We start from the raw sequence: 21,814 nt of genomic DNA, 5'->3' as shown, positions 1-21,814 counted from the left end.
AGCAAATCTGGCTATCTAAGCAGTGGCGGATCCAGAAAAAATATTTAACGGGATCAAAATACATTTAGTTAATTTTAATGGGGTCATTTGATATAAAAAATAACTAATTTTATTGAAAAAAAAAATTAATTTATTAAGAAAATTTCTTTTTTTTTAACTCAAGTGGGGTCATGGGACCCCACTCAAATGGCCTAAATCCGCCACTGTATCTAAGGACACAAAACTCAATCAACTGCATATAAATATATAACTAGTACTTATATGAAGTATTTCAATCCATATGATATATGATGAATAAAATGTAGTCATCCATTTTCCTTGCCCCGTAATATATGGCACACTATAAATGTAACACTCCCTCTGCCCTAAAGTAGCTACTACGTATTAAGTTGATAGTATTTGAATGAGGATTGTCGTTTATTTCAACTTTCTTATAAAAATGTAGTATGTAATTTCGATAATATGGAGTACTTGAAAGTTATATTTTTACTATTTAATTGCAAATTTTGTTTGAACTAAATCTATCATCAAGAGTAAGTGATCATCAAATATTCAAAATTTGTCGAACACAAATGAAATTGCATTGAGCCATCGAGTAAAAGTCTATCAACAAATGAGAAGACTAGATTAGCTTACCAAAAGGTCTCGTCACTCTCGTGGGAGCAATTTTGCCAATGGGCCGACTTGGTACTCATTAATCAATACGATACTACAAATTTTAGGAAAATGACCAAATGCCAATAGTACACCTTGTATAAGGGTGAGCACTTTCCCTCAATATTGCTAAAAAATGTTCCAATTCACAAGTACGGTTAATTTTACAATTTCACTATAACCTTTGACTGAATAATCTCGACCATACAACCACTGCTTAAGTAACCCCTAATCGAATAACCCATGATCGAGTAAATCGGCCACACCATATAGCTATCTCAAAGCGCTTAGTCGAAAAGACTTTGGGAGCCACATACAAAAATTTGGGATTAGAAGTACACTTTTGCTCTATAATACTTCCTCCGTCCCTGAAAGAATGACCTATTTAGCCTAATTTTAGTCCCAAAAAGAATGATTCATTTGCATTAAAACACCCACCAATTTACAATAATATTTGTGCAAAATTAGCTTTCCCATATAAAAATTTGATTTTCCATGTAACTTTTTTACTTTCTTTCTCTATTTTTTTACAAACCCTATATAAATTTATATTTTCAATACTTCTTTTGATTTCGGGGATGGAAGGAGTAATAATAATATTAGAAAATTTATAAAAAAAAAAAAATGGTGAAAGAATAAACAAAGTGGAAGTGGAATCCTGCAACAAGTTAAGTTTTGGTCCAGTAAAACCAAACAGAGCTCAACAACAAAACCTCCATTGAAGCACCCAAAGCTCTGCTCTCTTCTTCCCTCTTCAACTCGTCTCCGGTGACATTGAATAATGGAAGACATCGAAGATTTATTGGTCGGAGAAGGAGGCGTTGCTCCTGGGTTTCGATTGCCCCTTTCTTCAGTTGGGTTAAACCCTAAGAAAAAACCCATCAAATCTAAATCATCTTTTCTTCAAGACCCACTTCAATCCATCAAAATTCCTGGAACCCAGGTCTTTTTTTTCTCTCCCACTATGTTTTTTTTTTTTTTTGGAATTTTTGTTATTATCTTCATTATTTTTTGAGTTTGTTTTTGTTTACAATTCATTGTAATGTAAATTCCATGTCTATTTTGCAGATAATTTATATCAAAACTTTTGGGTGTTCTCATAATCAGGTCAGTAATACTATTGGATTTCTCAATTTCTGCTTTGTTTTGTTTCAAGGTAAAGGTAATTTGGTTGTTACTTTGATTATTAGGAAGCTTCATGTGTTGGAAGTATTGTTGCTTGCTATTATGGTTTATTCTGCTCTTAATTTCAGCTTTGTTGTTAGTAAACCTTGTTCATGCTGTATATAGGTGCTAGAGTATGTGGGTATTACTTTCGAGCTCCAATGTGCTTTGTTATGATAATGTTGAGGGTTAGATGAATGGAGTTGTATCAAATTTCATGAGTATTGCTTTTCATGTCTTTGGATTTGGGTTTAACAGTGATGATTTATTGGCCATCAGCAGGAAGTGTTGCATAGTTTGATTAGTCCTTAGCTTGGGGGGCATATATGGTTTAGTTGATTGGTTTGTGAGTTGAAATCCTATGCTGGTAGGAATGTGGAAGTGTTCCTAATTGGAAATGCAGGAGATTGAGATATTTATGAGTGACATTGCTATTTCAGAAGTTTTCAGTGCTTTCAGGTTTCTAGAGTGGTTTTTCATTTAAAAGAAGAATTAAACTAGTGCAAAAATTTATAATTATGGATGTAATGAAATGACCATATATTTGTATATAGGAGTTATTGATTCCCCAAAAAGCCCTTGTTATGCAGGCTTAGAAATATACAAGTGTAGACACAGAGTATTTGACAGTAAAGGACAATATAATGTTATAAAAGGATTGGGGAAAGTATGAACTTGCCCTTGCTAGGGGAATAGGAGATTTACCATTCCTTCTTACCTTAAAAAAGAAACTATCATTATCTATTCTAATCCTTAACCTAGGTAAGGGCTTTGACCTTGAGGGAAATGTAGGAGAATTCTGAATAGTCAATGGATTATGAATTGGAGGTGATTATGTCTGCTGGTTTGTTCATTTTGCCTTACCCAAAACAAGTATTATGAAAATTAATATCAAACAAAGGATACCAAATTCATTACGAATGAAAGTGTTTTTTGGGCAAGTTCAGGTTAATTGGTTAAAGATTTTTAAGGTGAAAGAATGAAGAGATACTCTATCATTAACAATGGAGGAGTGCTTGAATCATTTCACGGTGAATTCTTTTACTTTTCACAAGGATTTCTGTGACTGAAGTTCTAATCCATTGTATAAGGGTGCCTTTAAATCCTGAAAAACTGGATTTTATGAGGAAGCCTATGAACCAAGAGATTTTTCATTTTCTTATAGTCCTTCCCAAATGAAATTAAGTGCACCCTACTGAGTTTGAAAAAGGGCCACTACTTAAGCATTGGATGTTTTGGGACTATTGTGAATAGTCCATTACAGGCGTCCAGACAATAAGTTTTAAGGCCTTAATCTTATGAGTGATCACTATGGCACCAAAAGTTGAGCTCTTACGGAAATTACCATAGTCATTCTTTATTTAATGACATTCAGGGATCAAGTGACTACATGTCAATGGCCCAAACCGTCTCCCATCTTAGATCTGCGCAACACTCCAGCGAGTCCAGCCATCCTCCAGCATATTTTATTGTTTGGAGTAGCCATTAAGGACATTAGGAGTAAAAGTGGATGTATGACTGCTTCAGATCTCTTTAGACAACATGAAGTGTCATCCTTTTTGCACTTAAAGATGACAAAGTTGTGTATAGGGAGAGCAGAACTTTTTTTTTTCCCCCCTAAACTCCCTTCATTTTTCCTTCATGTGTGAGGATATCTTGCACAGTTGCACTTGAAGTTTTGTGCCTGATCAAATGAGTAGGAGTATGTGTTCTTAGTATGGAGTTACTGTTTTTACTTTTAACAGGGTACAGGTTTCTTCATGCTTAAAGACTGATAGCCTTGAGCTACTGGAACTTGCTAATGTAGTTTCTGCAACTTACAATTGCTTATGGACATATCTTGATGTATCAGAGTGACAGCGAGTACATGGCCGGTCAGCTGTCAGCCTATGGGTATACCTTAACCGACAATCCTGAGGAAGCCGACTTGTGGTTGATAAATACGTGAGTATACCTTCTTACTCTTTTTGATACAGTTTTGATTACTCGGGACTCCTTTTGCTGATTAAAAAACAGAGATTCTTGAATATTTATTTAATTGCTGATGGTATATACTTATCATTTCGATTATATATTGTAATTTTGGATTAATTTCAGGTGCACTGTTAAATCACCTAGTCAATCTGCCATGGATACTATAATTTCAAAAGGTAAAGGTGCAAAAAAACCTTTGGTTGTGGCAGGGTGTGTGCCACAAGGAAGTAGGAATATAAAGGAGCTTGAAGGAGTTAGTATAGTTGGTGTGCAGCAAATTGATCGTGTTGTGGAGGTTGTTGAAGAGACCTTGAAAGGCCATGAGGTGCGGCTTTTAAATAGGAGAACATTGCCTGCTCTTGATCTCCCAAAGGTAATTTTGTCATTGTTTTCTGCTGCTCTCACAGTTTTGTCTTTGCTTACACCAAGCAACATAAGTTGAACTGGTGAGGAATATTACCCTTTTGGCAACTGAAGATGGTTTGCTACAATGTCTTCTACAGGTGAGGAAGAACAAATTTGTTGAGATTCTTCCTATTAATGTCGGTTGTTTAGGTGCTTGTACTTATTGCAAGACGAAGCATGCACGTGGTCATTTAGGAAGCTATACGGTGGACGGCCTTGTAAGTACATTGGGACTTTTTGAGATAGCTGCTTGGTTTGACATTTGTAATGTCCTGAGGTCTGACATTCTGCAATGCTTCAGGTTCAGCGTGTAAAAACTGTCATAGCTGAGGGAGTTAGGGAGATATGGTTAAGCAGTGAAGATACTGGAGCATATGGTACATATTGATATCGTTTTCCTTAAATACTCTTGATGTGTTGAATTAGATTGCTCAAGTATTTGTACAACTTTCAATTCCTAAGTCTCTAAGATTCTACAACTTGATTTTGTGCTAAAATAATAACATTGGAACTTTTCAGGCCGTGACATTGGAGTTAATCTTCCTATTCTCTTGAAAGCAATGATTGCGGAGCTCCCCTCCACTGGAAGTACGATGCTTCGTGTTGGGATGACTAACCCCCCTTATATTCTTGAACACCTGAAAGAAATAGCTGAAGTATTGAGTCATCCTTCTGTGTACTCCTTTCTTCACGTTCCTGTTCAATCTGGGAGCAATGCGGTCTTAACTGTATGTGAACGTATTTCTTGTTGGCTATTAGCCTTTTATTCTCTATGTTATGTTAAAATTTTCTTTTATTTCTTGTAATAGCAAAGGTCTTATGCTCTGAGTTTTGTGTGCTCTATTATGCTGGATGCTAGGAATTTTCTTTTTTTTTTCTTTTTACAAAAATGTAGTCATGACATTGTTTCAGGCTATGAATCGAGAATATACTGTAGAAGAGTTCAGAACTGTGGTGGATACATTGACCAAACTGGTCCCTGGGATGCAGATTGCAACTGATATCATATGTGGTTTTCCTGGTAACTATGGGATTTCTTCTCAGCTAACCTTTTTATTAGCCTTATTTGTTGGATATGATCACCTATAGAATAGAAACAAAAAAAAAAAAAAAAAATATTGGAGTTGTACTAACGTCTCTGTCTCCTTTGATAACATTATCATATTCTAAAAAATTAAATTGCATTTAATATTTTAGTGTTTATGTGTGGGGACTGAAGATGTATCTTTATGTGGGATGGAGGTCAGGGGAAGGAAAAGTCTAGACTGTTTTAGATACTTGTGTGTAATACGAATTATAGTGTATGGTATTTCAGCCTCTTAGGGCGTGCAGTATATCTGGAACTTAGGCACAGATCCATTTCACGCCCTTGGTGTGATGAAATTCTTGATCATATGATTGGATGAGCCTTTTTGCCAATTGCCATAAAATCTTTTGGTAGTTTCTTTACCTAAATATTGGTCCTTTTTTTCTACAGGTGAAACTGATGATGATTTTGCTCAGACTGTTCAGCTTATCAAGGACTATAAGCTTGCTCAAGTTCATATTTCACAATTCTATCCTCGACCTGGTATGCTGATCTTGGTTTCTATGTAGTTATAGCTTAAAGCCTTAAAATTTGCCGTCAACATATATTGTCTCTCAAGTCTCTCCATGCTATTGTGCATGTGCTAAATAAGACCATTAATGCATGTGAGTTAGCCAAGAGATTCAAGCTCCTTCATACATGGATCTTCATGATTTGGCTAAGTATGAGAAAGTAGGGCTTAGTCCTTAGGAGTTCGAAATCTTAAGCTAAAGCTAATGCTGTATGGTAGGCTGTTGAAAGAAGGCTGGGCCATACTGTTAATCTGGATACTTTGGGGGTAGTTTGGATTAGCAACAATGAAAATTACTTTGATGCACACTTGGGTCAAATCTGGGTGAATTAATGGTGGATGATGCTGAGAGATTACTTTGAACTTGTGTTTTGGGGTCTAGGTAGAGACAGTGAAACATAAGGGAACATTAAGGAAAGTGCTTGAATGCACTTACGACCTCAAAATGAGAGATTGCATCTAATGCTGGGTAGGTGTTCAAGTCTCACAATTCTTGGGCATTGTTTAGAAAAATGTTGTGGTAATCAATTTTACACACTAACACAGCAATAAATATGAGAATATAGAATAACATTTAAAGAGTCATGCTATTTATTTGGAGAATTGAACTGAGATATGTGATAATATGAAATTGTAGAACCTCCAACTCAGGATTCTCCTTATAATGTGAAATTTGAACAAAGTTCTGGACTCGTCACATAAATTTTGGGGTTTTGATGTGTTATTTTTAATTTAGGTACTCCTGCTGCGAGGATGAAGAAAGTTCCAAGTGCTATAGTGAAGAAGCGGAGTCGTGAATTAACTGCTGTATTTGAATCTTTCACTCCATATAACGGAATGGAAGGGCTGATTGAGAGGATATGGATAACTGATGTAGCTGCGGATGGAACTCACTTGGTAATATGGCAGCAAGATTGTTGCTTTCTTCTTTTGTTCTATACCTCTATTGCTTTGCTGACAGGGAGTCTGGGGTACCTTGAAACTGCATTTAAGTTTGACCCATGATTTTTTTGCATCATAGCTGCTAGTTGTCCATTTAATTTATTTATTTTTACCAAATTGAGTTTGAGTTTTGTTGATATAGAGCTTAACTCATATATGTTTCTCGCTAGGAAAATCAGGCATTTAGCTTATTTCCCATTTTATATCTGGTAATTGCTTAATGAATTGATTCATTTCATGACTTGGGACTTGCCTTTATCAGGTGGGACACACCAAAGGATACATACAAGTATTGGTCAATGCTCCAGAAAGCCTTCTGGGTGCTTCAGCTACTGTAAGAATCACTTCTGTCGGAAGATGGTCAGTATTTGGTGAAGTGATCAAGGTTCTCAGTTATGCTCAAGACAGAACTTTAAATAAGGATGATTTGAGTTGCAATAGAGTTTCTCCATGTGATGTTAGTGATGAACCTTGTGCGTGCTCTAAAGATCCAGATTCATGCTGTAGTGCTGTGAAGTGTGCTGATACTTCAGAAGTGGCTGCGATTCCCATCAATGGCAAGCAGGGAGAAGATGATCAAAATTTTGATGGACTGAAAAAGCGGAACAGTCTTGTACTTAAGAGCTCCGAGAATACAGTTTTACAGGAACCTACTCCGAATGAGGAGCCCAGCAAGGCAAGAGCAAACACGGTGCAGTGGAATATTGTTGATAAATCTCTTGTTGCTGGTATTTTTCTAAGTTTTTTAATCGCTGTAGCTTGTCTTTCTCAACTTTGGTCTAGGAAGTTGATGTCTAGTTAACACATTTTATTTGTTTTGCAAACTAGAGTGGTTGTCACAGGACATAGTGACCGAATTTTGCTACATTGTATTGGTAACTCATTTTTCTAGTACTTGAAGTTTAAAAATTTTCCACACTCAAAGTGGACTAATATATTGGCATTTTCGCTTACTTGACTACTTATTGGCACATCTAAGTTGCATATATAGATTGTCTTTCCACATTTACTCATTGATTGCCAAAATTTGACGTTATTCATCATTTTATGACTAAATTGTACAAAATATGGAATAATAACAGAAAGAAAAGAATCGCTAGGTTCTTTACATTACAAGAATATAAAAGGAAATAAGCGAAGCGATTCTTGGAGAAGTGAGTTCTTTCTCCATGAACTGAACCTTGGAAAACTTATTGACCCAATCTGAGCTGTGTTATAGAAGCATGTCAGATTTTGCAGGCAATCTCTTGAAGAAGTTGACTGGCACTGAAGGCATCTTGGACCTGAACCGTGGATGCCGTAACATGAATAGCCCCACCAGCACTGCAATCACCTGGAATGGAGTCACATACAGGAAAACTGCCCATACCAGAGACAAGAAGATGAATATTGCAGTTGCCCTTGGATCCCTCCAACTCAGCAATGCCTGAGCTCTCTCTCCTTGGGTTGCCAGATCACCCACCACAGCCTGAACACGACCGGCCACACTTCGAAGACGGTCATACCGCATCCTGACTACTTCGTTGGGTCGGGATGTTGGGAATGTATCAAACTCCTCATCAAGCTCATCAGGGTGGACATGCTCTGCATGTGAAATCCGAGCATCCATATGGGGTGGAGTCCTGGGCCTAAACCGGTAATTCCATACTCCTATCACAAACAAGTAAAGGAAGATAGTGGGCAGTATGAGTTCCGGGTAACAGACCAATATCAAGAACAGGATGTGAACAAGACATGTTGTAATAGGGTTTCTCCATGTGCAAACGTCGTTAAACCATCTGCAAACAGCTGAGATTCCTGATAGTACTGACATGATTCTGAAGAAATTTGCCTTGCTTCTTCTCAGGCTGAACATATGGATGTCCACATCAAGCATGTATTCCACAACCTCTCGCCGTAGTGGTGGTTCTGCTCGAGCTAACCGGGCAGCCACCATTTGCATAGCTTGGTGCCTCAACCAATCTATGTGTTTGACAGGAATCGGCTGTGCATAATGCATTTTGGGCAGCAGTGGTCTTCCATATTGTGCAACCATGTTCACCCAAGCTGTGCAGGTAAATCTCACTGCTAACTGAAGCTCACCATGCTTCTTCAATCCTCCAGGGGTAAGAACTAGTAAAGGGTAAAAATGTGAGTATATCCGATCAGTTTCTAGTGTTGACAGCCTGATTCTAACCTTTCCTATCCTCTGCTCCTTTGCATCATTCCCACTGACATGATTATTGTCAAACACTCCGACAGTGATCACAGTGCAGGGATCAAAGACCTCCCATGTGTACTGCTCGTTCCACTTGGGAGCAAGAGTGTCAAGAAGGGTACGTGTTCGAATCCATTTGTTACCATACTTGGCAACACAGTAAGGATCAGTCAGTCTCCCCTCTTTCCCTTTCATGGGTAAGAGGTTCTTAGCACTCAGTATCCCAAGCTCTAGTATTCCAATAGGAGCCTTCCTCAGATGCTTCGACGAGGGCTGGAGATCACTGCTAAAGTGTGTGGACTCATCCAACACATGGTACCCTGCCTCCAAGCAGAGCCGCAGGTGAATTTTGCTAGCAAACTTCATCTTCTCCTTCTTCTCCCCATCCTCATCGCCGTGTGAATGCCTCATGAGGTTGTACCACCGCGGATCAGGAGGCTTAGCTGTTTCCATCCTATGCGGAAGCTCCCTAACAGGAATGATCATCTTCCCTAGGATCTCATCCCTTCCTGGCCCAACCTTATCCTCCACTGTCAAGATCATAAACTCATCAAACGGCTCTGAAGCCACAAACATCAGCTCATCATTCCAAATCGGATTCAATGTCTGCATCGGCGAAGGCCTAGTTGCCCTCATCTGATTCCCAAGCTGGACTTTCACCTGAGTCACAGGCGCACGCCCTCTGTCTGATGGCACCAAATCCTGAGCTTCAATCACAAGAACTCGCAAGTAATACAACTTGGGCGAAAAATACACCTTTGATCTTGTATGTGCAAGATTATGATGACTGATAGAATGTGCATCAGAATGCCATGCTTCAGGGAACGCCTCATCAGCCTGCGTTCCCATCCACACAGCCAACATAATCTCTCCTTTGTGCCCTCTCTGCCCCTTCTTATCCTCAAGCTTATACCACTGAGGCGCCAACGGCGAATCAGGCGGAACTCGAAGAGGGACTTCAGTCAGATCAAACATAACCCTCCCAACAAAATCATCCTTCCCAAAATCCTTATCCTTAACAATAACTTCTAACAGATTGGATTGCAATCTCTCCTTAGAAAATGCAAAAATCTGATTCCAAACAGGATTTTGATTCTTCTCAAGATGCTTAGTTACCCCTTTATAGTTCCCAAGCTTCACTTCAACATAAGGGTCTAAACTCCCTGTAATGTCCATTACAGGAAGATCTCTCGCCTTAACAACACTTGCATACAAGTAATGCATTTGCTCAACCAGATCGTAGGTGCTTCCGATGTTATCCCCCTTTCTGTATCCCATATGTGCCGCGACGGGGGGCCGAGTCTCCACCAGCTCATAGTCCGGCTTCTTCCCCGGAACCTGCATCATCATAGCAGGCTGTGGGGCGGCTTTCATGAAATCCGCCCGATATTCCGTCTTCGGAAACGATTGCTGAGTATTGTTGTTAGACTGTGGAGGCGGAGCTTGTTGCTGCTGTTGTTGTTGAGAAGAGTTGTTGTGAGATTTAGCTGGAACTGAGTAAAAAGTTCTAACTTGAGGTTTCTCTTTTTCTTGCTTTTTATTCTGCTTTTGATAATGGTGATCATTATTATAATGGTGGTGGTTGATTTCATTTCCGAATTCTCTCTCCCCCACTTGTTCATAACTATTTCCAAAATTATTCGGGTTGATTTCTTCCAATGCCGGAACCTCGGATTCATTCTCCCTCCTATCTTGCTTATTAGGAGGTGGAAAGAACTGAAAAGATTCGCCACTGACCAAAAACATCTTAAGAGCAATATCCCCTTTGATATGAGAGAACATCCCTCTCTTATCAAGGGGATACCTCTGAACAGAGGCCTGGGTTTCCGTTGTAGCAACGGAAACCCCGGAAATCCGGACACGGCCTAAGAAGTTCTTATGATGGCCGTGTCCGGATTTCTTATCATTATAGACGGTAACCTCAATGGTTCTGTCGGCGAGGTTTTGTGAGTCGGAAACCTCGAAAACGAGCTTCTCGTTCCAAACGGGGTTCAAGTCTTTGTACTTGGTTTGTGTCTTTTGTCTTTGCTCTTCAAACTCAACCTCTACATATGGGCTAGCCGAGCCTTGGCCGTCTTTGGGCATGAGGTCGGATGCATCTAGCACCTCCACCACTAGCCGAGCCATGGTGGCCTGGTAGAATGGTTCAAGCTGTTTGTAATGGTGAATCAGAAGAATGGGTTAGTGAAAGAAAGAGAGGAGAGAGAAAGTTGAGGAAGATGAAGACATGAGAGTTGAAGAAGAGGAGAGAGAAAGAAGAGAAGAGAAGAGGTTAAGGTGTCGTTTGGTGAAAGTGGGGGTGTGTTTGATTGACAGAGAGAGAGAATGTGGTGTTTGTCATTATGAAATGAGTGGGTTGTGATTTTAATGGTACAAGTAATTGTTTGGTGGAGGAAAAACACACAGAGTACGAGTAGCTTTTATCTTGCTGGAATTTTGTGTGTTACAAATACTTGTTCTTGTTCACGAATCAGGAAAGAAATTGCACAGTGTAATGTTCAATTGTTCTCTAGTACTAGTACACTGTAAAAATATTTACTCACTACTAGTCCTCGTGGAAAAAAAAAATATACATTCCTCGCCTTCGTTTTTGGATAAAAGTCTTGCGTATTTAAAAATCACAACTCGACCTGCTTGTCCACTAGGTTCTCTGGTTAGGTTAGTTGAATGTCCCCCGCACTTTATACTGTATATAGTTTCAAATTTCATGTTAATTATAACAAAGTGAGAAGTGTTTTTTCCATTTATAACAAGTAAATTCACAAGTCTCTATACGAATGAGTTTGAGATTCGGTTTTGAGAATCATTTTCATCAAAGATTTATTATCTGTGCTAGTTTGAATCCGGAACTCGAATAGTGAGATACTAGTTCGAATATACAAATCCATGGTTTAGCATAAAGATTGAAGGACACATACATTGTCACTTTTCAAAGGACCAAAGTTGGTTGAAGGAAGATTCACTAAATGCATATGCTATACTTATGCTATTTGTGTGGATTTGTCAAGACTTTTAGCCAAAAAGGTCAGCATCTTGATTGTTTAATTTCAAATTGCTTAATTTTATTGACAAACAAGAGCATGTAAAGGTATAAATTTTTAAAATTAAATAAATGAACTAAACTTTAATTTTGCTTTATCGTAAAACAGGTTGGATGAAGGCTCCCCTTCGTACTTTTTTTCCAACAACCTTTTTGCTTTTTTATGATTTTAATATGCATTTATTTTGATTTTCACTGTTGCTTCAAATAGAAAGTAGAAAATGATACTATTATTCTATGGTAGCATTAAATTGAATCTTCTAAGAAAAAAGTGAAGAAATCAAAGTTGAATGTAAAAGAAACGTACACGTTCGATTTCAGATATTTTTGTATATCAATAATTTTAACAATAATGCAAATACTTTTTACTCCGTAGTTCAACTATTATATTCACCTTATTTTTATATATTACAATGATTAAAAAAATAATTGATAAATGTAATATTATTAAAATAAAAGTTTTTTTTAATGAAATGTTTAAATTAGACTTGAAAGTAAAATAAACAGTATAAATTAGTTATATTTAGATAAGTGAAAATAGATAAATCGGACGAGCACGCACATCCAAATGGGGTATAAAAAATAAAATTGCGTCAAAAAAAAAAAAATGGGGTATAAAATTATAGAGACGTAGTTGCTAAGTAATTACTCTGTAAGTATGTTTCTATTAATAGCCACTTTTTCTGCATAACATCAATGTTTCTTATACTTTGGTTGCTTATGGTGAAGGAAACTCCGGGAAACTTCTCCTTCCCTATTCTTTTATCTTTATCTTTTTCCTGTTTTAATAATACAACAAGAATATCTATGAATATTATCACTCCTAAAGTGCTGATGTGTCAAGCATTAGCATTCACTCGTATGAATCATAATAACAATATTAATTTTATATTAATAACAATATAAATATTTGATGACCGTTTGGACCAAAACCTAAGCTAATACGTACTTGAGCAATTCTCGAGTAATCCCATGATAACGCAGTCTCATAAATTGACATTTGTGCTCTCATCCAAATCTATCATTATTGTTTATTAATATCTGTTTGAGATAGATTTTCCAATGTCTTACGTCAAATGAGTTAGGCTTAGGCTCCTCTTAATTACGAAGGTTTTATAAATGGATACGTCAAATGAATATAGTAATGACCATGGTTTCAAAAAAAAAATATAGTAATGACCTATGTGGATATAAAAATAATCTTATTTACTTTCAATCAAAAGTTGACATTAAACTAAATATACGAGTAAAATAAGGTTTAAATTAACGATCATTATATTTTTTTTGAACAGGCTTAAAAGGGGTGCAACACGAAGACTTCTCAGGAGGTCTTAACGGCCATTATATTAATCTTTATTCTTAAGTTTTATATGTAGCTAATAAAGTTTACAAACTTTGAATTTTTACCTACTAAACATTTAGTAATGGGTTTAATCCTAGGACGTATTTTTTACCTTCCTTTTGGACTATTCTCCTCTTGATTGTTGACTATGTTTATTTAACGTGTATTACTGTAATATCTTGCTTCAAATTAATAAGATTTCAATAACTAAAGTGTTAGCTAGGTATGTTCTACTCTTGTCGGTTAAACTTAATTAAAGCTTCCAACTAGTTCCAAGTGTAGATAGATCCATTTATAAATCCCTTTCAATTCGGGTCAAATTTGTGTAAACGGGTAAAGAATATGGATATCCACAAGAATCAAGGGCGACGCAAAGCAAGTAGATAAGGAATATGCTAAAAGACAAAGAGGAGTTTAATTTTTCATTGTACACCGAATAATATTAATATAAAGAGGGTGGTCCTAGAAATCTTCGAGGATATGCATGTGGTTTAATTTGTCCAAGTTAAGTCAATATCACAAGACCCTTTTAATGTATAATACAAATTTGGATCTTGATTCGAATATATATGCTTGTAACCGTTTTACTAAAACAATTCGTGTTGGAAATTCTAATTATATACGTACGGAGTAGTATTTTTGTTTACGTTAAATTTATTATTTCTCGATATAATTGCTCATATAGAATTGATGAAAACACATGTATTATGTAATGGATCTTAAAACCGGAAATCCCTTGCGCATTTGGAATGCCCTTAGGGCAGAGGAACATGTTATGAAAGGTAACAATAAAAGCTATAGTTAAGCGATCTACCTTTAAGTTAATGTACTAGTATATGGTATTGAAAATGTAATGTAAGAAATTGTTGAAGGAAATCAGTTATTTATCACTAGCAAAATGCAATGGCGCAACATGCCAATGCAATAATGAGAAGTTGATTAAAAAAGGTGACGAGGTAGCAAACAAGCAAAGTGGTAACATAGGCTGGCTAAAGAGACCAGGGGAAATGGTTTGGTCTGTTTCTGACAACAAAGTGTTGTCTAAACTCGCAAGTCGCAACTAGCATATAAACATAAAAATACACACTTCACTCAATATAAAAATAAATAAAAATAATAATAATAAAAAAACCGTACATATTTTTGCTTATTTGGGGCTTTATTTTGTTCATTTAGTGCTTTAATTAGCAAATGCGTAAAAAAAAGTCTTAATTTATTATATACTCTATAGAATATAATTGTGATTATATGTACTAAATGAACTATAAAGACGTCTTAAGTATATCGTGCATAAGTGTATTCATGTACCATATGTCCATTTATATCTATCCGAGGTTAGAATGAAAATTTGATTATATATATTTCTTCCTTTCTTTTATACAAAAGGCAAAAAATTACTCCGTATTTTTTTTAAAAAAAAAAAGATTATAAATGTTTTGGCACATTAAGGTTAGTTTAACTAAAGTTTCAATTTACCCAAAAGCATATAATCAAAGACGTTTGTGGAGTTGTTTAAGCACTGTAATTTGGAATGTATATAATTGATCATGCAAACAATACAAACAAATAGTTTGATTTGGAGTAGCATTGATCATGCAAAACAATTTAAGTTGTATAATTAAATCTAAAATGTTGTCTCGAATAACAAAAGGGACAAAAGCATGCAAGAAATTGTACAGTCTGTCAAATGGAACTGGTTTATATGTAAGAAGCTGGAATATAGGATTACATTGAACCTTATTATCTAGGGACTTGCAGAATATGCAATATGATGTGATGCATTGTTTTCTTATTATTCGCACTGATAGTTTTGAGACACTTTTAAGAAACAATGATTCTAAAAGGTGGATGGGATTAGAGTTGTCAATTCGGATAAACGGGTCGGGTTTGGGTCAGGTAAGAGTGGGTCTGGTCGATTCGGATTAATTCCATAACCTATGCGGGTCGGGTTTGGGTTGGGTCGTGCTTGAGTCGGGTCACGTTGGGTCATACTTCTTATCGGGTTTAGGTCAGGTTAATAACAGGTCGGGTTACATTCGAGTCGGGTGAACAATACGTCAGGTTTAATTCGGGTTTTCACGAGTTAAAACGGGTTAGGGTAATTCTCAGGTTCGAGTCGGGTTCTGTTCAACAAAATCATTTGCGGATTATAATCAGGTCGGGTCATTTTCAAGTCAGGTCATTCTCGGGTTCAAGTCGGGTTCGGTTCAAGTCAATAATTTGCGGGTTATAATCAGGTTGGGTCATTTCCAAGTCCGTCATTCTCGGATTCAAGTCGAGTTATGTTCAAGTCAATAATTTGCAGGTTACAATCAGGTCAAGTCATTTCCAAGTCAGGTCATATTTGGGTTCAACTAACTATAAATAGATAATTATCATTTTTATCAAGCTAATAATTTCCTTTGACTATAATATATATGACAGTATACTAGGGAACTGTAGTCTATAATTTAGGTAGATAATTATCTCCTTTGACCATACAACAAATTTATACTTCGTACTGTATTTAACTCTTAAATTTGAGGATGATGCTCCTTTCTTTTGCTGACCTGGACCGAGTTTGTCTCCCAAGACAAAATGTTTTGATCAACAATAATAAGGTGGTCTAAATTCCATTTAAGGTGATTTGAAATCGGATCAGGAACAATTTGGGTTGAATTTAGGTCGGGTCAATCACAATTCACAAGTCATGTTAAATTGTTAATTTCGAGTCGGGTTAGTAACAGATTGGATTGAATTTTAGGGTCGGGTAAGTAATAGGTCTGGTAAAATTTGGGTCAGGTCAATAACAAGTCGGGTTGAATTTGGGTCAGGTCAATAACAAGTCGGGTTGATTTCGGGCCGGATTTGTAACAGGTTGGGTTAAATTCGGGTCGGGTTAGGAACGACTCAGGCTGAATTCATGTCAGATTAGTAACAAGTCGGGTTAAATTCGGGTTTTGACGGGTTAAAACGGGTTAGGGTCAATTTCGGTTAAAGTCGGGTTCGGTGGAAGTTAATTAAATTGCCTTGTAAATCGGTTAATTAAATTGCCGTTGTAAACCGATAAATCGGTGCAACTTGTAAACCGATAAATTGGTCGTTTAACAGCAAATTGGATGGTTCCACACACCCAATTGGACTCCCGTAGGGTATTACGGACCATGGTAAACATTTCGGGAAATTTTATTTCCGGGCGAAAAAAAATCAAAAAATTCCAAAATTGAAGGCTAATATCCACGCTTTTTGAGAAATTTTGGAGGTTTCGGGGCCTGGTGTCGAAAAGTCTTGAAATTCCATGGGATACAACTCGGGGTCATATAATGCCGTTTGGAACCATATATGATCATTATTTTTTATCATAAATGTTTGTGGTAGGCTTGAATTAATGAAATCGGTGCAAGTTGTAAGCCGGTAAATTGGTCGTTTAACAACAAATTGGATGGTTCCACACACCCAATTGGACTCCCAGAATTTATTAGGGACTTTGGTATAAATTTCGGCAATTTTTATTTTCGGGCGAAAAAAAGTAAAAAAATTCCAAATTTGAAAGTATTTATCCACGTTTTTTGAAAATTTTTGGAGGTTTCGGGGCCCAGTGTAGAAAAGTATTGATATTTTAGGGGATACATCTCGGGGTCATATAATTCCGTTTGGAACCATATATGACCATTATATGTTGTCATAAATGTTTGTAGTATGCTTGAGTTAATGAAATCCGTGCAAGTTGTAAACCGGTTAATTGGCCGTTTAAAGGCAAATTGGATGGTTCCACCAACCCAATTGGACTTCTGGAGGATATTAGGGACTATGGTAAATATTTCGGCAATTTTTATTTTTGGGGAAAAAAAAGTCAAAAAATTCCAAAATTGAAGGCTAATATCCACGCATTTTGAGAAATTTTGGAGGTTTCGGGGCCCGGTGTTGAAAAGTCTTGAAATTCTAGGGGATGCATTTCGGGGTCATATAATGCCGTTTGGAACCTTATATGATCACTATTTGTTGTCATAAATGTTCGTGGTAATCTTGAGTTAAGGAAATCGGTACAAGTTGTAAACTGGTAAATTGGTCGTTTAAAGACAAATTGGATGGTTTTACCCACTCAATGGGAATCCTGGCAGTATAAGGGATCAAGGTAAACAGTTCGGCAATTTTTATATTCGGGCGAAAAAAAGTCAAAAATTACAAAATTGAAGGCTAATATCCACTATTTTTGAGAAATTTTGGAGGGTTCGGGGCCTGGTGTCAAAAAGTCTTGAAATTGTAGGGAATACGTCTCGGGGTCATATAATGACATTTGGAACCATATATGATCATTATATGTTGTCAAAAATGTTCGTGGTAGGCTTGATTTAATGAAATCGGTGCAAGTTGTATACCGGTAAATTGGTCGTTTAAAGACAAATTGGATGGTTCCATCCACCCAATTGGACTCCCGGAGGATATTAAGGACCATGGTAAACAATTCGGCAATTTTTATTTCTAAGAGAAAAAAGTCAAAAAATTCCAAAATTGAAGGCTAATATCCACACTTTTTGAGAAATTTTGGAGGTTTCGCGGCCCGGTGTCGAAAAATCTTGAAATTCTAGAGGATATATCTTGGGGTCGTATAATGTTGTTAAGAACCATATATGATCATAATTTGTTGTTATAAATGTTCGTGTTAGGCTTGAGTTAATGAAATCGGTGCAAGTTGTAAACCGGTAAATTGGTCGTTTTAAGGCAAATTGGATGGTTCCACCCACCCAATTGGACTCCAGGAGGGTATAAGGGATCATGGTAAAACATTTTGTCAATTTTTATTTCCGGGCAGAAAAAAGTCAAAAAATTCCAAAATTGAAGGCTAATATCCATGTTTTTTGAAAATTTTTGGAGGTTTCGGGGCCCAATGTAGAAAAGTCTTGATATTTTAGGGAATACATCTCGGGGTCATATAATGTCGTTTGAAACGATAAATAATCATTATATATTGTCATAAATGTTTGTAGTATGCTTGAGTTAATGAAATCCGTGCAAATTGTAAACCGGTAATTTGATCGTTTAAAGGCAAATTGGTTGGTTCCACCTACCCAGTAAGACTCTCGGAGGGTATAAGGGACCATGGTAAACTTTTCGGCAATTTTTGTTTCCGGGTGAAAAAAGTAAAAAATTGAAGGCTAACATCCACGCTTTTTGAGAAAATTTGGATTTTTCGGGGCCCGGTGTCTAAGTCTTGAAATTGTAGGGAATACATATCAGGGTCATATAATGTCGTTTGGACCCATTCACCCATATATAATCATTATTTGTTGTCATAAATGTTCGTGGTAGGCTTGAGTTAATGAAATCGGTGCTAGTTGTAAATCGGTAAATTGGTTGTTTAAAGGAAAATTGGATGGTTCCACCCACCTAATTGGGCTCTCGAGGGATATTAGGGACCATGATAAACATTTCTGCAATTTTTATTAATGTGCGAAAAAAGTCAAAAAAATTTCTATAATTGAAGCTAATATCCATGCTTTTTTAGAAAAGTTTCGAAGGTTTCAGGTCCTGGTGTCGAAAAGAAATAAGATTTTAGAGATACATGTCGATGTCGTATAATGTCGTTTGGAACCATAAATGATCATTATATGTTGTCATAAATGTTCGTGGTAGGCTTGAGTTAATGAAATTAGTGCAAGTTGTAAACCGGTAAATTAGCTGTTTAAAGGCAAATTGGATGATTCCACCCATCCAATCGGACTCCCGAAGGATATTAGAGATCATGGTAAACATTTCGGCAATTTTTAGTTCCGAGCGAATAATAGTTAAAAAATTCCAAAATTGAAGGCTAATATCCACGCTTTTTGACAAATTTTTGAAGTTTCGAAGCCCGGTGTTGAAAAGGCTTGAGATTTTAGGGGATACATCTCGGGGTCATATAATGCCATGTGGAACCATATATATGATCATTATATGTTGTCATAAATGGTCGTGGTAGACTTAAATTAATAAAATCGGTACAAGTTGTAATTCAATAAATTGGTTGTTTAAAGGCAAATTGGATGGTTCCACCCAGCGAATTGGACTCCCGGAGGGTAGTAGGGACCATGGTAAAAATTTCGGCAATTTTTATTTTCGGGTGAAAAATAAAAGTCAAAAAAATCCAAAATTGAAGACTAATTTCCATGCTTTTTGAAAAAGTTTGGAGGTTTCGGGTAGAGATGTCAATTCGGGTAAACGGGTCGGGTTTGGGTCGGTAAGAGTGTGTTGGGTCAACTCGGGTCGGATCAATTTGGATTAATTCCATAACCTATGCGGGTTGGGTTTGGGTTTGGTCATGCTTTAGTCGGGTCATACTTCTTATCAGGTTTGAATCGAGTTAATAACAGGTCGGGTTACATTCGGGTCAGGTAAACAATAGGTCGGGTTTGATTCGGGTAAAAACGGGTTAGGGTAATTCTCGGGTTCGGTTCAAGTTAATAATTTGCGGGTTATAATCAAGTCGGGTCATTTTTCGGGTTTGAGTTGGGCTCGGTTCAAGTCAATAATTTGCGGGTTATAATCAGGTCAGGTCTTTTTTAAGTCGGGTCATTCTCGGGTTTAATTCGGGTTCGGTCCAAGTCAATAACTTGCGGGTTATTATCAGGTCAGGTCATTTTCAAGTCTGGTCATTCTCGGGTTCAAGTTGAGTTTGGTTCAAGTTAATAATTTGCGGGTTATAATCAGGTTGGGTCATTTTCAAGTCGGGTCATTCTGAGATTTAAGTCGGGTTATGTTCAAGTCAATAATTTGCAGGTTACAATCAGGTCGGGTCATTTCCAAGTGAGGTCATATTTGGGTTCAACTAACTATATATAGATAATTATCATTTTTATCAAGCTAACTATTTCCTTTGACTATAATATACGTAGTATATGACAATATACTAGGGAACTATAGTCTATAATTTAGGAAGATAACTATCTCCTTTGACCATACAACAAATATATACTATATCTAACTCTTAAATTTGAGGATGATGCTCCTTTCTTTTGGTGGCCTGGACCGACTTGGTCTCCCTATACAAAATGCTTTGATCAACAATAATAAGGTAGTCTAAATTGCATTTAAGGTGATTTGAAATCGGGTCAGGAACAATTTGGGTTGAGTTTTGCTCTTCTCTAAGTCATGGATTAAACGTTGATCCTAATCCATTGATTAAGAAAGCTAGTCTAAAGTAGAAATGATGAAGGTAGGAGACTAAAATGGAAAGTAAGGGAATCAACTCATCAAGAGAAGAACCGCATGTGTTTGCAATCCTTATTAATATCGTTGGTTCCTTGTCTTATTGGTTAGGTTATTGAATAGAGACGACTAAGCTAGAGAGAGCATCATACTCGCTATTTTTCACATGCAAATTGCTAATTTATAATGGCCTACTTTATGAGAATACCATTTCTTTTTTTGTTTGAGGGTGTAGTTATTGTGCATGGTATATACTCTAGCTAGTCTAGTCTAATTCAATTCAATTTGATTTTGCTTAGTAATAGCCGTAAAGACAATATTGTATACAAGATTCGATCAATATAAGATTTGAAGAGGGCGAAGGCTTTAACCAAAATTAGTTGATAATATAAAATAAAATAAACTAAAAAAAAAAAAACAAAGATTCACCGAAAAGCTAAGCGAAGATCCTTGCGTTACCGATGCTAATGCCATGGTGTGCGCTGATATTCCCTACCTCCTTTTATTATTCAAAATTCATCTTTATTTATTCAACCCTCCGAATTAAATACAAGGAGTGATTCCCCTGAATAATGCTAAAATACAAATTAATTCCCTAAATAAGTTGGTTTTAAAACTATTTCCCACAATACCGTCCACATAGGATCGGTTCCTAGGTTTGAAATTTAACAGTATAAAACCGCTAATACCAATAGAGGTTCTATCATATATAAAACCGCTAATACTATTAAAGGTTCTATCATAGAACCGCTAATACCATTAGAGGTTCTATGCATAGAACCTCTACTTTAGCTCACTAGCAACTCTTTATATAGAACCGCTAATGGTATTAGAGGTTTTACATAAAGAACCGCTAATACCAATAGAGGTTCTATAATAGTTAAAACCGCCAATAATGTTAGCGGTTTTATGCTTGCAAATACCGAACCTTAAAACCGAGCCTAGGTGGACGGTATCGTGGGAAATAGATTTTAAACCAATGTATATAAGGAATTAGTTTATATTATTACATTATTTTGGGAAATCACCCTAAATACAAGTAACTAAAATTAATAAATAATTTTTTTAAAAAAAATTGTTTGAAGTTTGGTGTGTAATCGTGTAGATATGACGGTCTGACCTCTGTCGTCAAAGATGGATGTTTGTCAAGTATCACATTCACACCATAAGAGTAAAATATTGCTCACCTTTTTGCATTTATTTTCAACTAAGAGTAGTAATTAACTACTTCTAGCTACATCCTGCCTAATTGCCTACTAAATATAGATTTACAAAAGGGGTACTCTATGAATTTCTCCATTTGTCCCTAAATTGTTTAATTATTACCTTTGTCC

At 36.6% G+C, this 21,814-nt stretch overlaps 2 protein-coding genes across 3 annotated transcripts; one reads left to right on the top strand and one right to left on the bottom strand.

The window, feature by feature from the left end:
- The first annotated feature begins 1,252 nt into the window (after positions 1–1,252).
- On the top strand, positions 1,253–7,698 carry LOC145614481 (uncharacterized). 2 transcript variants are annotated; one of them, XM_081669534.1, is made up of 11 exons: positions 1,253–1,597; positions 1,723–1,761; positions 3,671–3,762; positions 3,916–4,165; positions 4,296–4,415; positions 4,499–4,574; positions 4,717–4,925; positions 5,110–5,218; positions 5,675–5,767; positions 6,532–6,692; positions 7,000–7,698. In XM_081669534.1, exons 1-11 carry the CDS (start codon positions 1,436–1,438, stop codon positions 7,537–7,539), a joined length of 1,851 nt encoding a protein of 616 aa, XP_081525660.1. In that variant the 5' UTR covers positions 1,253–1,435; the 3' UTR covers positions 7,540–7,698. The 2 variants fall into 2 exon arrangements, with proteins under 2 accessions (XP_081525660.1, XP_081525661.1); XM_081669535.1 differs by having other exon boundaries at positions 1,509–1,597; positions 3,564–3,762.
- Positions 7,699–7,754: 56 nt separating this feature from the next.
- On the bottom strand, positions 7,755–11,289 carry LOC145614480 (multiple C2 domain and transmembrane region protein 6-like). Its single transcript, XM_081669533.1, has one exon. It carries the CDS (start codon positions 11,059–11,061, stop codon positions 7,951–7,953), a length of 3,111 nt encoding a protein of 1,036 aa, XP_081525659.1. The 5' UTR covers positions 11,062–11,289; the 3' UTR covers positions 7,755–7,950.
- Between the last annotated feature and the right edge of the window lie 10,525 nt (positions 11,290–21,814).

This window comes from Chenopodium album, chromosome 25 (assembly GCF_948465745.1).
Source record: "Chenopodium album chromosome 25, dcCheAlbu1.1, whole genome shotgun sequence".
In the NCBI taxonomy this organism is placed as follows: Eukaryota; Viridiplantae; Streptophyta; class Magnoliopsida; order Caryophyllales; family Amaranthaceae; genus Chenopodium; species Chenopodium album.
The sequence above is the reverse complement of the archived record's forward strand: the minus strand, read 5'-3'. Positions and strand labels throughout refer to the sequence as shown.

Excerpts from the sequence above, each read along its gene's own strand:
- LOC145614480 (XM_081669533.1), bottom strand. The coding sequence starts at position 11,061 with ATGGCTCGGCTAGTGGTGGAGGTGCTAGATGCATCCGACCTCATGCCC.
- LOC145614481 (XM_081669534.1), top strand. The coding sequence starts at position 1,436 with ATGGAAGACATCGAAGATTTATTGGTCGGAGAAGGAGGCGTTGCTCCT. Across the intron at positions 1,598-1,722 it reads TCAAAATTCCTGGAACCCAG|ATAATTTATATCAAAACTTT; the intron begins GTCTTTTTTTTC and ends TCTATTTTGCAG. Across the intron at positions 3,763-3,915 it reads GACTTGTGGTTGATAAATAC|GTGCACTGTTAAATCACCTA; the intron begins GTGAGTATACCT and ends GATTAATTTCAG.